This window comes from Ambystoma mexicanum, chromosome 6q (assembly GCF_040938575.1).
Source record: "Ambystoma mexicanum isolate Mex_15411 chromosome 6q, UKY_AmexF1_1, whole genome shotgun sequence".
Taxonomy (NCBI): domain Eukaryota; kingdom Metazoa; phylum Chordata; class Amphibia; order Caudata; family Ambystomatidae; genus Ambystoma; species Ambystoma mexicanum.
This window is the reverse complement of record NC_090937.1, coordinates 1,161,142,497-1,161,156,336: the sequence shown is the minus strand read 5'-3', so window position 1 is coordinate 1,161,156,336 and position 13,840 is coordinate 1,161,142,497. Positions and strand designations below refer to the sequence as shown.

General features: G+C 42.6%; 1 protein-coding gene across 2 annotated transcripts in view; it reads left to right on the top strand.

The window, feature by feature from the left end:
- The window catches only part of NSUN7 (NOP2/Sun RNA methyltransferase family member 7), a 1,712,923-nt gene extending 1,700,686 nt beyond the window's left edge, over nucleotides 1-12,237 (top strand). For both annotated transcript variants that reach the window (XM_069631762.1, XM_069631763.1), the window contains exon 12: nucleotides 11,521-12,237. In XM_069631762.1, coding sequence (XP_069487863.1) covers nucleotides 11,521-12,162 — 642 coding nt within the window. In that variant the 3' untranslated portion in view covers nucleotides 12,163-12,237. The remainder of the gene's footprint in view (nucleotides 1-11,520) is intronic.
- The last annotated feature ends 1,603 nt before the right edge of the window (nucleotides 12,238-13,840 follow it).

The following is a 13,840-nucleotide window of genomic DNA, read 5'->3' as shown; positions in this document are numbered from 1 at the left end:
GGCTGGTGTAAAGTTTGGAACAAGGAAAGTTCCTGAGGAGTTGATTGACCCTCAATCAAAAATGGCAGACATATTGTCATGGTCATGAAGTCAGGGGCACAGGCATGCAGGGGTCACATGAACAGGAGACCTGGGTGGACACTGTCCTGACACCTTTGGCGCCAGCCTCACGAACAAAAGTAAACAAGAACATCCAGATAACACCAAAAGGCTTTTATAATGGACATAGCACTTCAGATGCATTAACCTTGAACATTCCATCCATTAAGCACTTCAGATGCATTAACCTTGAACATTCCACCCATTAAGCACTTCAAATGCATTAACCTTGAACATTCCATCCATTAGGCAGCCCTAAGTGTATTCTTGGGTGTGGCTGCTAATGGATTCCCAGCTATATAAGCTGCCCTTATCCTCAAGACAGACGCTTTGCGTTAATCTGCACTTACCAGCAGCGGAACGCTCACCGTCGCCGAGGTCAAACTTGATTACCTTTGAAGACCCTGCTTCCTGGACATCCTGCTTCCTGCCAGCATACTTACCAACTGGGGAAAGCTGTTCTTACCTGTACATCTCTTCGGCGAACCGAGCATTCATCTTTACACTATCCGGAATGCTGAAATCTTGGCACCGCAGCACGACACGCTCCATCGTCGACAGCAGCGCCTGCAAGGAAAAACAGAAGACAAGGTTAGACATCGAAAAAATAGTCCGTTTAAGGTCACGCTTCGCCATACTTCGTGCTTTTCCTTAAACCATCACTTACCTGCTGTCGAACGTTGTGGTAGCATCAATCTTCCATCTGGCCACGTCTCGAGTCTCACAGTTGCATTGAGGCCGCATTTCCATCTAAGGGAAGAAAACAGAAGAGAGACAATATTGCGGGCATAAGTAGCAACATATAAATACATTAAACAGAACAAACAGAATCACAAGAGCTCAAGATACACTCACCAATCATAAGGAGAAGCATAGTCGCAGCTGGACTGGACTAATCCTTATCAGGGATCAGTGAAGGAACTAGATCCTATTCAACATAACCCTGCCAGAAGTAGCAGGACGGGGAGCTTACCTTCCATATATTCACAGGTGAGCTTTATGGGCCGACGTATGCTCACAGAAACCGTACTTAGGGGAGAAGGGTTCGAGAGGTACAACAATCACAGATTGACGCACTCACACACTCTTATCTCCACGCAGGAGCAGTATCAGCATGTACCACCGCTCACAGCTTTTCTACAAGGGAGAGTTCAGGGAAGGCTGCAAACGTGCCCCAACGCCTCCGCAGAGACCAGGTGAGCGTAACACATATATGAGTGCCGGCAGACAGCAAGTGGTCTGGACACATCTCCAGAATATGAGTTTGAAAAACATGACCCTGCTGATCATGCAGATGCAGGGTACAGGAGATTAATTAGTAGGGTAACATAATTTATGGGATGGAACAGAAATTCCCCTACTTACCAAGAGGATGACATCACAGACATCCTTTCGGAGGGACCTCAACAAGACCCCATACTTCCTTTTCACATAGCTTTGCAAAGGAAGGTGATGACTGCATGGGAAAACCCTGAGTCAGCTCCTGCAGATAATAAGAAATTCACATCTAAATACAGGCCCTCTTCTTCAGACCCTAAATATTTAAGAAAGCATCCATCACCTGAAAGTCTAGTGGTTTAGGCGACCACGTCTACTAGGAATGCAGCATACCCTACGATTCACCCAGACAGGGATGATAAAAGAATTGATGCATGGTCCCGTAAGATTTTTTCTTCGGGTAGCATGGCATTTAAATCTACAAATGTACCTTGCACCATTGCAAGATTTACATATAATCTGTGGGACTGTATGACAGCAGCAGCTGAGCATATCCCTGATGGTGAGGAACGGGAAGGTTTCCTAGCCATATTAAAGGATGGAAAGGAGGCTATGGGGGAATGCCTCCAATCAGGTTTGGACACTGCTGACAGCATCAGTAGGTCCATGGCATATAGTACTGTGGTACGCAGATTTGCGGGTCTGAGGAAGTCAGGTTTTGCACCGGATGTGCAGGCCAGACTTCTCAATATGCCAGCTTGAGATAGTTCGGCAGCAAGGCAGACAAATGTTTAGAGAAGCTGCAGACCTCTAAAGCGGGAGCAAAGTCACTTAGTGGCGCAATACAACAACCTCAACAATGCCCCTACACAGGCTCATATTCCTGGAGGGGTCGTCCCTTTTGATTTTATTCCTCATTTGGAAAATGAAGGGGACAGGCCAGTCAAAGAAGATAAAGGAAATGTCCTTGGGGGTGAGGAAAAGGTGCTAGATCTGCCCCAGCAGCGGCAATGATCCCATCAGCTGCTACTGCAGCTGCTGCAAAGCCACTCTGAGGTTTTGACCCACTAGACCCCAGTGGGAGGCAGAATCTCTCAGCATCTGGAAGAATGGTGGGGCATTACTTCAGATGCATGGGCATTGGAAACAGTATCTCAAGGTTACTGCCTTCCCTTTCAGAAGAAACCTCAGAATCACCCTTCGGGGTACAACTCTGCCAAAATTCCAGAACCGCTCCTGTTGCAGGAAATCTTAACCCTGCTAGAAAAAAGTGCAATAGAACATGTACATGTAGCGGAGAGGAACAAGGGTTGGTACTTCCATACTTTCTCATCCCAAAGAAGGACCCATCTTGGACTTAAGAAACTTGAACAAGTTCCTCAGGAAGGACAAGTTCAAGATGGATACCCTTTCTCAGATCCTTCAGGCTCTCCAACTCCAAGACTGGTTGGTATCACTGGACCTATCAGTTTTGAGTTCTGCCATTCGGGATGACCTCTGCCCCGAGAGTTTTCACCAAGCTAATGGTGGTAGTGGCAGCGAGTCTCAGGAGAGGGGGAATTCACGTTTACCCCTACCTGGACGATTGGTTAATCATGGCCGTTCTCCAGAACAAGCCCAGGTCCATCTAAGCAAGACCTACCACTTCCTACACAGACTGGGCTTCTCTCTGAATTTCAAGAAGTAAAATATGATACCATCACAGAAACTCCAATTTATCGGAGCAGTTCTGGATACTTTCTCAGGCAAAACCTTGCCTCCCGAAGAGTGAGCTCACCAAATTCTGCAGATGGTAACAAAGTTCCAGGATGTTCAGCATCTGCCGGCCTTCGATTTTCTGAGGTTGCTCAGCCTCATGGCATCCTGCATTTGTCTGGTGCCAGAGGCCAGATTGAGGATGAGATCCCTTCAATGGACCCTCAGGACTCAGTGGTCTCAATTTTCAGCAAATACGTCAGATCCTCTGCAAGTTCTGAGCAGAGTGGCTCAAGACCCTTATTGGTGGGCTTGCAAGGACAATATTCTCAAGGGAGAATCTTTTTGGCAACTATGGCCAGAGATAAAGGTAGTGACGGACGCCTCACTCATGGGGTGAGGAGCCCACACCAACGATCTGACAATCAGCGGCCATTGCTCTCCAAACTACACATCAACCATTTGGAGCTGAGGGCAATCAGACTAGCGCTGAAGGCCTTCTTGCCCACTGTACGGGGAAAGAATGCCCTGATAATGACGGTGTAAGGTCACTACCACTGTGCAGAGAGGCAATGGAGCTCTGGTTCTGGCCAATTCAAGAAGGAATCTCTCTGTCAGCAGTTCACCTAGCCGGAGAGCAGAACACGACAGTGGACAGTCTGAGCAGGCAGAGCACAGTATCCCACGAGTGGGAACTAGCTCCGGAAGTCCTTGAAGAGATCTTCACCCTTTGGGGAACCCCTCAAGTGGATCTGTTCGTGACAGAGGTCAATCGGAAGTGCGATCAGCACTGTTCAAGGGAGTTTCCTCCAAGAGGAGCTCTAGGGGATGCGTTCGTAGTGGACTGGGAGTTTCCACTCCTGTACACGTTTCCTCCAGTCCCCGTGATTCCTCACATAATTAGGAGGTTGAGAAAGTTCAGGGAAACCATGATCTTAATTGTCCCGGATTGGGCCAAGAGGAGCTTCTGGACAGGTCCATCTGCCCCCCAATACGTCTTCCACTAAGAGAGGATCTTCTCTCGCAAGAGGAAGGTCAAGTTCTCCATCCAGTGGTCAAGACACTGAGCCTTCACGCATGGTTTCTGAGAGGTTGAGATATAAGGATTGGGACCTCCCGGACGACGTAATGGAGATTTTGCTTTAGGCCAGAAGGCTTGCAACACAATCCTTGTACTGGTGTCATTGGAATAAGTTCAGTAACTGGTGCAAGGATTAGAATGTGGATCAATTTCTATGTGACACACCTATGGTGCTTTCTTTCCTGTTACATTTAGCCAATCTGGGGGCTCCATGTAATAATGTTGCCACAAATGTCTCGCCATGCAAAAATATCGCCGAAAAATTGCCGTTTTTTGTGGTGACATTATTGCATGGAACATGCGGGGGACACCCCCGCAACCCCCAAACTTTTATTTTTCATTTTTTTTTTGCCCCTGTCCCCATATATATGGTCACCCATATAATATCGCTTCGACCTTTTCCCGGCGATATTATTTACGGCGACCATATATATGGGGATAATATTACCTGATACCAATCTGGGGCTCCAGATTGGTACTATGAAAGGATACCTAGCTGCGCTTTCTATCTTTAAGCACTCATCTGAAGAAGTGTCTTATTTCTAGATACCTCTAATTGTACAATTATTGAAGGGTCTCACTAACATGTAACCCCAATCCCATTTCATGTCCCTGTTTGGGATTTAAATCTAGTATAAAATTCCTTACATGCATTCCTTTTGAGCCTTTGCATTCTTGTCCTTTAAGGCTCCTCACCCTGAAAACAGTCCTACTGGTAGCTATCACATCAGCCTGCAGGGTGAGTGAGTTACAGGCTCTCTCTTGTAAGCCGCCTCACACTATTTTCCATAAAGATAAAGTAATACTCAAGGTTAAACCTTCATTCCTAACCAAAGTAGTCTCTGATTTTCATTTGTCTCAAAAGGCCATTTTGCAACCTTTCTATCCTCCCCCTCATGCAAGTAAAGAGGAAGAAAGACTTTGCAGGCTGAACCCAAAGAGGGCTCTCAGCTTTTATAATTCTAGTTTATGCAAAATGACCAACTTTTTATTGGATATACCAGCCACAAATTGTGCCTAGCAGTAAAAAACAAACCTTATCCAGGTGGTTCATTTTGGCAATCAGAGAATGTTACAGACTGCCGGCTAAAGAACCTCCAGATGGGCTAAGGGCTCATTCCAGCATGGGCATGGCAAGTTCGGCAGCTCTTCAAAGGGGTGTCCCGGTGCAGAATATCGGTGCGTCTACGCATACATTTGTGAAACATTATTGTTTAGATTCAACCTTGCCCCAAGGAGGTCTCTTTGCCAAGCCTGTTCTTCATACGGTCCATTATTAGAGTTAATTGGTACTCCCTCCTCCAAATTCTCACTGCTTTGGGAGTCTATCAAAGATGAGGAATACGTGGGAGGACACAATTCATTCGAAGAGGGGCAGGAGGGGCAAGAACAGAACAAACAAGAGACAACCAAAAATGATTGTTAACAAGATCAAAAAATCCCAACCAGAAGAAAACCTAGTTCTCAATCTTTCAGATATGGAACTTTCACAAGAATTGAACACAGCACTCAACAAAGGGTTATCCTTTAGTCCAACTAACAGACTGGATTTTTTCCAAACAAATGTGGATCTCTACAAATTCAGTAGATTGCTCAAATTAAAAAAATACTTTGCAACCTTTATCCAAGGCAAAAAATCATGAATATTGGAACCTCCAATATCAGAGCTCACGATACAAGATACAGAACACACAGTAAGTTTACTCAACATTGGAGAAACAGAAGAAAGATATACCATGGAAACACTAGTATCAGACCTAAATATAGATATAGGACAAACAGCATCCTCTAAACTCAAATCGAAATCCTCCTTCACTCTGCATACCATTATGGAGAATGCAATAGACATATTCACACTAGCAGTGGAAAAAGACCTAAGAAAAGTGTACATACAGAACAAACAAGACAAAAGAAAGCATTGCAACTTAACTAAGAAAGAAAGAACTGCAATTTTGGATCTCAGCAAAAACGACATCACAGTAAAAGAGGCCGATGAAGGAGGCAAAATAGTACTTCTGAACACTCAGGACTACATCAAAATGGCAGAAAAACATTTGAATGACTCCACATGCTACACAAAACTCAAAGTTAACCCTTTACCTACAATCATGACGGAATGGAATCAGATGAGTACTGATTGGTATGAGAATGGCCTTCTTACAGAAGACAAATTTGACTTTTTGAAGTCTAAACACCCGGTCCTTGCCACAATCTACTTTTTACCAAAAATACATAAGAGCTATACAACAATACCTTCCAGCAGCCCAATAATCAATGGTATCGGTGCAGTTACAGAACCTATCTCAGCATATATTGAACGTTTTCAACAACCTCTGGCAGCAAATCTAGAATCATATGTACAGGACACTAAACACATTATACAACAGTTTTCCAACAATATTAATTGGGAAGAAAACTATAGATTGGTTACTTTTGATGTCACGGCTTTGTATACCAGCATACTACATTTGAAAGGCATGGAAACAACGGAATACTTCCTCAAAGCAAGATCAATCTCATATCTGGAACAGAACAACATGATACTCGAAATGCTTAATTTTGTCCTGCATAACAATATATTCCTGTTTAATAACATCATCTATAAACAATGCCAAGGCACCGCCATGGGGGCCTAATTCGCACCTCCCTATGTGAACCTGTACATGGGTAGCTTTGAACTCAAGCATGCATGGCTGCACAAAGCATTTACTGAGGAAAACAACGTCGTATTTTGGGGCAGGTACATAGACAACATCCTGGTCATATGTAATGGAAGCAAATCAACATTGCAAGAATGCCATAGATATCTCAACAACAACAATTGCAATTTAAAACCTACAATGGAAGAAAGCATCAACCGGATCCACTTCCTGGACTTGGAACTCTACATCGAAAATAACAAAATTCAATCAACACTTTACACAAAACCAACCTCAGGCAATAGCATTCTTCATGCCAACAGTAACCACCCGCCACATACAATCAAGAATATACCCTATGGAGAATTCATTACAATCAAACGCAACTGCACTCAAGACAATGAAATGAATAAACACATGGCGACAGCAACTTTCAAATTTCAAAAAAGAGGATATACCAAGAACCAACAATGTAGCATTAGCTAATGCTAAACAACGAAACCGTAAAGATCTATTACATAATAAAATAAAAGAAGAAAAAGTAGACAAACAAGAAGACAAAATGAGATTTGTAACCACATACAGTATGGACAACAAGATCTTGAGGAAAATACTATACACAAATTGGAATATACTTACATTGGATAATGACATAAAGGATAATGTTGAAGAATACCCCCTCATCACATATCGGAAAGCCAAAAATCTTAAACAAATCCTATGTCCATCACACTTCACAAAAGGCATACCATCTAAATGAAAAGTCCAACTGTGGTCACAAGCCAAATTTAAAGGATTTTTTAAATGTGGCCAATGCAATTACTGCAAATATGCAGAAAATGGCAAAAATGAAATCAGCTTACCTAATGGAAAAACGCATACAATCATGGACTTCATGAATTGCAACACAAGCTACACAATATTTGCTGTTACATGCATATGCACTAAGATTTACATAGGCAGCCCAGTAAGGCCTCTGAAAACCAGAATCTCAGAACACTTACGCGTCATCAGAAACAGGGACATCAGATACCCTCTTGGAAAATATTTTGCAATGGAACATCCAAATGATGATATAGATGGGATAAGATTCTTTGGCATGGAACAGGTTAAAATTGGACAGAGAAGCGCGACCAAAGGGCTGATATCCCGGATGTATAAAGCTCTGATCACCAAGGACCACTCCCCGATCCTCCGCCTCAAAGGCAAATGGGAAAAAGATTTCGGCAGAGAATTTGGCCAGCAGGCCTGGGACCAGATATGCAGTACGCCCGCCAGAGTGTCTATTGCTACCCAATACAAATTGCACGCTGTAAAGCTACTCCACAGTTGGCAGTACGATCCGCATAGACTCTCAAAGATGTTCCAAACCTCCAGTCCCAGATGCTGGCGCCATTGCCGAGCGGATGCCAGTAGTGGTACGCCTGGTCAACTCCCGGTTGAGATTATTGAAAAAACAGAACTGAAGCTAACGGCCTGACTCAAGCTATTTGTAGTATGCATGACGTTGACGCTCTATGGCAACCTTCGCGGGACATCGACGCCACGCCATCGAGCACAGCACCCTCTGGTGTGTGATTTGCTTTTTTAAAAGTAGCAAAGCTGATGATACGAATATCAAAGATGAGGAATATGTGGGAGGAACATCCAGTCGAAAGAACGTTACCAGTTGGTAAGTAACTTGGTCTTCTGGTTCATTTCATGGTGAATAACAATGTTTCTAGGTCGGATAACTGAGATTCCGCAAGGCAGAATCCCAGTAAACAGCGCAGGTACCAGGAAGCTCTGTTGCCCTGCATTTTTCACCTGTTTTCATGCTCTCCGCTACCCGGAATAACTAAGTTTGTTTATCAGGCATATTTGGTTAACCAGCACATTGGACATTTAGCTTATCTGCAGTTGTATAGCTGGGGCTAAAGGATTTCAATGTAGCATCCTTAAGCCTCATTTTAAGTAGATGCTATTCATCTGTACTTATTCCTATGGTGGTACAAATATGAATCATTAGACAGCAATTTTTGGGGCAATAAGATTTGCTATATATATATTAGCTGCATCATTGATGCCCCTAGCAGCTTACATGGTATGATTTATGATATTGTACTGTCAAACCATGCATCAGCCACATAAAAAGCGAATCTCTTAAAAAGCATGAAGCTCGCTTAGAACGGCAGTTATAAAAGTTCTTCCTAGAACCTGCTGGTCAGTTTACTTCTTTGCCATATAGTGGACTAGCAAAAGGTAGCCGTACTCCGCACAGGTTCTGAAGACAGACATGATAACACTCATCATTTGTTGAAAATCAATGATCCTATCGGTTGTTATCCCCAGTCGCTTATCGCTTGATGTGCTTTGCACTCTGAAGTAAACTGCACTGAGAATGGGCATGTGTGGCTGGCTGACATACCCCAGAGCAGACATGGAGGGGAGAGTTGGCATACTGGGACCTTCTGTGCGCCCTCCCCACCTGTCGCCTCACCCTGGCGCGGTGCAGTGTGTTGTGGTGCAAATTACTCAGAAACAGTGCGCCCAAGGGCCATGATATGTGGTTTTCGAGGGACCTTCAGGTTTTGTTCCTCACGTTGAGACACTTAAAATGAGCTTTGTCCGGTCCGTCTATGACCACATTGATGTTTCTCAGATTTCAGGCAACCGTCACGTGTAAAGGGGCTGAAATCCGGGGAAATGGGTGGGGTGTCCAAATGTCATGTAGCCAGTAATGTCCGGAAGGTCCTAACAGGGAACTGTGCAACATTTGGTGCAGATTAGTAGAACGGTGTGGAATTATATGAGGAATAAACAAACAGATTTTCAGCTTTATAAATATATAGAGATAGAGATGGAGATATCAGGGCTCATTATGAGTCAGGTGGTAACTGTGCCCGTACTACCGGCAGGTTGCCGCTGGACCCGTAAATATTTAGCGGCGCCGGACTTTCCGTAAACACTGGGGTATTACAACCCCAGCGTTCCGGAAAGTCATGCAGCGGTAAATTGTAACTCCCCATTCCCATGGAGTCCTGTAGGACTCCATGGGAATGAGAACCACGGAAGCACTGGCAATGGTGCCAGTTCTCCTGTGATGGTCTACCTACCATGGCCGCTGTGTCCAGCAGGGTCTGCCCTGTCGGGCACAGCGGCTCCGGCAGGCAGACTCGTAGTATGCTGGTCCTGAAACAACGGTTCCAGTAACCTTACCGGCACCGTTGTTTCTGGACCGGCATACTTGGAATGAGCCCCATTGGCTTTACAGACCTAGGATAGATATGACATTTAGTTTCCAACTGATTGCAAAGCCCTGTTTTTTCCTGAAGTATTATTTCTGAAGTTCTTCATATTGTTTGTTTTGCACTGTACGTTGTGGGTAGTGAGTATTGTTGTTCCAACTTAGGGTTGTATTGTTTATTTGGGGAAGTGTTGACTAGTTGTTAAATATATATGGGATAAAGTAACCTCTACTGCACATTCTAAAGATGGATATAGTAAGTCACAAAAGTGTTCCGTGACCAAATAGTAGAATGAAGCTGAAAGCCGAGTGGCTTTAAAAGATCATGGAATCTGAGGTGACTTGCAATATTATTTTTAAGTACCATATAGGGTATTTTATTCCTTAGTATATATGGCTACGTACTGTTGGCCTCTTCAATGTCTGGGCACTTGCTTAATCTAATGTAAGAGATCTTACAGTTGCTGCTACATACCATCAATGAAAACTCTGGATTAAGAACGAATATGCAGCTTCTAATGTGGTGCAGAAACATAATTTAAGGAGGTTCATAAAATGCATCCAAAAGTTTTGTGCTTTAAAACAAGTAATAACATGCAGATAGAGTCTTGCTCTCATGTGTTTAAATCCAGCAGTGCATAAAGTAAACATACTGCCATAAACAATTCCTTAGTTCCTTATCATTTAATGGTTGTAAAAGGTCACAGAAAGCGATTTTAAGAGTAAGGGATTTGTAACACTTGTCATGGCCGTAATTAAGTGCTAGAGAGGCAAATGGAATTTTGCTCTATACTGGCTCAAGCAGAAGGCATTGTGATGTGACACCCCAACTGTAATAACTGATTGCATAGTGGCCATTTTCTTATCAGACGTCAGTAGTGATGTCACAAGTAGCCTGTAACAAGAAAAGGATTTAAAGGCTTTTATAAATACATTGCCGGCTGCCATGTATCATATAGACGTTTCATGCGCATCTTTACCCGTTTTAGAGGTAGATCAACTGCAATAATGTTACACAGCTAATTTTGCTTATTCAAACATATCTACCTTACAGTGTAAATTGCAGTACATACAGTAACAGCCCATTGTTTTTGCACCTACAAATCTGGAGGAAAATCTTTGTTTGATCTGGTAAATATTCCAGAACACAGTTGTGTTATCATAACATTTTCTTCAGCACCTGTCATTAAGAGTTCTTCATTACTACGATAAGTGGGCAGGGAATATTTGCATGTCTGAAGCTGGTGTTTGCATTGCCTTTCGACTTGCTACACTTAGTAGATCGTTCAAGGCCCGAGACTTAAATCACACCGAACAGTCGTGCCTTCCGAGCAGTCGGCTTCTGTGCTAACTGATACCCATATGCTTCTTACCCTCCACCCCTTTTGTTCTGTTTTTTCCTCTGCCCTTGGAGTCCGTTCCCTAATGTAATGTTTTCATTATCATATTCCCCTTAAAGATTGTTCTCTAAATAGTGTTTGTACGAGTTTTAGATTATGTGCATTGTTTTTGAAGCATACTCTGTAAAATCCTGGTTAAAGATTTCTATGGATTTCTTTCAGCGTGATCCATCCGAGTCAGTGTCTGTTAAGGATGTCTTGGCCCGAGCTGCTGCAAAGGGATTATTGGAAGGTGTTGAGATGAATAAAAATTCAAGGAGAGATGAGAGGAAAAAGAAAATGAAAACCTCTACACAAAAAGGTGCTGCATCAACAACAGTTTCCCAAGCAAAAATTGCAGAGTTTCTTAACAAAGAAAGCCTTATTATTGCAAATGCCAAGGTACCATCGCACACAACGAGTGAAGTGCCTGCAAGCTCCGTAAACCAAGTTAACAATGCCAATCAACTCACAAAACCCATCAAACATTCTACAAGTTTAGGGTCAAATGTACATCTGAAGAATAAAAACAATATGTCCTCTGTGAACAAGATGTTTGACAAGCAGACAAGCCCTGGGAAACCAAAGTCGGAAGACAAAGTGATCGTGTTGAAGCCCATAGAAATACTGTTGCCTCCAGTGATGTTACCATACTATAATCCTCCAGGAAGTAAAGCGCGAAGTCCTCCACACCCGTATTATTACCGTTGGAGTGGATTAAAAAGCAACTCAAATAATTTGCTTGTGTCATCATTAACCATAGTTGGCAAATCTAAAGAAACATTCCCGTTTAGTGTGGTTCGGCATCCTAGACCTTGGCTTTGAAGCCAGCCATTTTCTTTTTTTTTTTTTTACAACTGGCTCATTGTTAAGATTCATTTCCATTAAATATGAACAGCTTGTCATGATGTTTTCATTGCATCACAATATACGGCTGTATATATTTTCAACTGCCTGCTAACTGTCCTAGTATGCACTTTTGATTCTCCCAACTGTATCTGAAGGTTGAACTTCATGTGATGTAGAATCTGCATAGATCAAGCAAATTGTTGTCTTCAGTTTAAGAAAATTGCATAGCTCAAAAATAATTGTCTGAATTACGACGGTGAATAGAAAAAAGCTGTAAGAGATGGCTCCTGTCTGCTAGCTTTCAGAGGCTTATTAGAACGGTGAATACTGGAAGTTAGACGATCACTATACAAACTACTTGCATTTTATTCTAGGTCACCGTAGGCTGAACACTTGTGATATATGTTAATATATATTCGAGTGTACTTGCCAAAAGTTGTTTCAGAAATCATTTCTACTTCTTGGAAAGAAGAACAAATCATAGCCCATCCTATGTACCTAGAATATGTCAGCGTATAGTAGATGAGGGAGTTGTTTGCTGTTGGTGTATCAATCTAGTGCCTGAAAACCTACTAGGATGCTATCATTCAAAAACGGGCTGTTTTGTTGATATCAGTGGGCTTTGAGTGTTTGTTTGTTTTCCTAATCAAGCTTAAGACCAATTTTAGAAAGAGAAGCGAAGCAAACAAACACCTTTCATCTGGTTCATATGGTTCTTCAAATGGGGACTCACTATTTAAAATGTGTCTGGTGTCAAGTGGCTACTGTAGAAAAGCCTAAACTAGCACACATAGCATTTAATATTTCAGAGTAACCTAATTCGTATTGGCATTCATGAGGAAGCAGAATCTATGACCATTACGTTAGCTACTGGCCTTTTCCAGGAAGAAAGCTAACATACATTTGATTAAAGCAAGCTATCAAAACGCTTTGTTGGTTGAAGAGACTTGTTTCATTTGACCTTCTAACACATCATGTTTTGACAGTTATTTTGCAATAAGTGCATTCTTCACATAATGGTATATATCACTGGTCATTGTTTTTTATGCAGTAAGAAGGGTTTCATATAGTACGCCATATCACTCATTTGAAAAAATGGTAGCATTTTCCTCCAAAGTTGTATGCCCTGTAGTTACCAGCGTGGTTGCGGAGGTGGGGGATGATGGTCATGTGAGCTGCACAAACGTGGAGGCTCCATGGACCCAAACTGTATTAAGACTGAGAGAAACATTTGGGTGAACATTTTGGGAGGCTTTTACAATGCTCAGAATGGAACATCAATATTTTCCCATTTTTCAGAACCAGATGTTTGAATATCTGATGGATAAACAGCTTAATGCTGCCTTATCAAATTGGTGTCTTTGATTGCTTGACTTATTGTTGCCCAAGCCCTGTATAGACCTCCCTTGATTTGCATGTGTTTCTTAGTTATCTAGTCTTCGCTCTGGGAAAACGACTGTCATCAGTAGCTGCAAAAAGATTGTTTACTATTGTTTCTTTTAAGCCTCTCCCATTTTAAATTTCCAAACATAAGGAGGATGGGCCGAGCAGCATTGAGGTGCCTGTGGTTTCGTCCTAAAAACATGTAACTCAGGGTCTCTTTAGCATAATTATTATGGCTCAACATGCACCCATGCAAGCCTTAAGGGTTTCT